Genomic DNA, 1,569 nt, shown 5'->3' on the forward strand with positions numbered 1-1,569 from the left:
GGGAAGTTTGGGGTCCCCTGCTGGAGCTGCTGCCCCCGCGACCCGATACCGGATAAGCGGTCGAAGATGGATGGATAACACGATTATACAATCTGTCATTTGATGCATTTGAGATTTTTCCATCTTTTCTTGGCTTCTTTATGCACATTGATACACATTTTTTACCTGGGGTGCCCAAACTTTCGAACCCCCATCCCTCCCTCCCTCCCTCCCTCCCTTCCTCCCTCTAATCCTATCTAACTGCGTCCAGGAAGCAGAGGAGGGCTCGTGCTTCGACAGCTTCCTGGCCATGTGGGATTTCTCTGACATCAGAGCTGATGTCACGGAGCAGGTGCGCCACGCAGGTGAGCGTCACCCAGGTTACTGTGTTTGTTAAACTCTTAAAATAAAATTAGAAAGACAAATTCGAAATTTGTTTGTTTTTAGGCTTCCGGGGTTATTAAATAAGATTTAAGTTAAATGCAAATTGCAGTTCTAGTGGAGTACACGTATAAAAATGGCGTGAAATACTCAAGTAAAGTACAAATACCTCAAATGGACACAAACACTTTACTCGTATAAATGTACTTAGTTAAATTTCTCCGCTAAAATAAGGATTCACACTGCTTTAAATAATAATATGTAATAAAATAATAATAATATAATAATAACAACATGTGTTACCGGGTCAGGGCGGACGCTCTTGGGTCGGCCCAACAAGATGTACTTCGGCGCCGCGGCTCGGCCCGAACACAGCGAGCACACGGGCCTCCTCGCGGCCTCCTCCCAGGACCCCGTCGCCGTGGCAACCACATCCGTGCCCTCCTCCCCCTCCTCCAGCGGGCGGTACCAAGGCCTCGGCCACACCCCCGCCCCGCACTCCATCTCCGCCCCCGCGGGGTTCAGCTCCTCGTCCTGGGACCAGGACAGCGACGGGTCGCCCCCGGAGGCGAGAGACACCCAGTAACGGGATGACATCACAAGAGACCCCCAGTAACGGGATGACATCACAAGAGACACCCAGTAACGGGATGACATCCCAAGGGACACCCAGTAACGGGATGACATCACAAGAGACACCCAGTAACGGGATGACATCACAAGAGACACCCAGTAACGGGATGACATCACAAGAGACACCCAGTAACGGGATGACATCACAAGAGACACCCAGTAACGGGATGACATCACAAGAGACACCCAGTAACGGGATGACATCACAAGAGACACCCAGTAACGGGATGACATCACAAGGGACACCCAGTAACGGGATGACATCACAAGAGACACCCAGTAACGGGATGACATCACAAGAGACACCCAGTAACGGGATGACATCACAAGAGAGACCCAGTAACGGGATGACATCACAAGAGACACCCAGAGACTTCTCCTTCTTTACGTGCTTCACCCCCTTGTTTCGATGTGCTTCATTGCTACGGACAAAAGAACTGTTTGTATAACAATCCGAATAAAAACATAAACATGGACTCTCGTCTACAAGTTTTGGGAAAAAGACGCTAATTCTCGGGTGGATTTCATCAAAGGAAAGCGAGGGAGAGAGAGAGAGAGAGAGAGAGAGAGAGAGAG

At 49.7% G+C, this 1,569-nt stretch overlaps 1 protein-coding gene across 1 annotated transcript; it reads left to right on the forward strand.

Moving 5' to 3' along the window:
* Positions 1 to 207: 207 nt before the first annotated feature.
* Positions 208 to 954, forward strand: LOC117962055 (transmembrane protein 184C-like). Its single transcript, XM_034901100.1, has 2 exons — positions 208 to 344; positions 672 to 954. Exons 1-2 carry the CDS (start codon positions 290 to 292, stop codon positions 944 to 946), a joined length of 330 nt encoding a protein of 109 aa, XP_034756991.1. The 5' UTR covers positions 208 to 289; the 3' UTR covers positions 947 to 954.
* Positions 955 to 1,569: the final 615 nt, after the last annotated feature.

The sequence above is a fragment of the Etheostoma cragini genome, chromosome 19, assembly GCF_013103735.1.
Source record: "Etheostoma cragini isolate CJK2018 chromosome 19, CSU_Ecrag_1.0, whole genome shotgun sequence".
In the NCBI taxonomy this organism is placed as follows: domain Eukaryota; kingdom Metazoa; phylum Chordata; class Actinopteri; order Perciformes; family Percidae; genus Etheostoma; species Etheostoma cragini.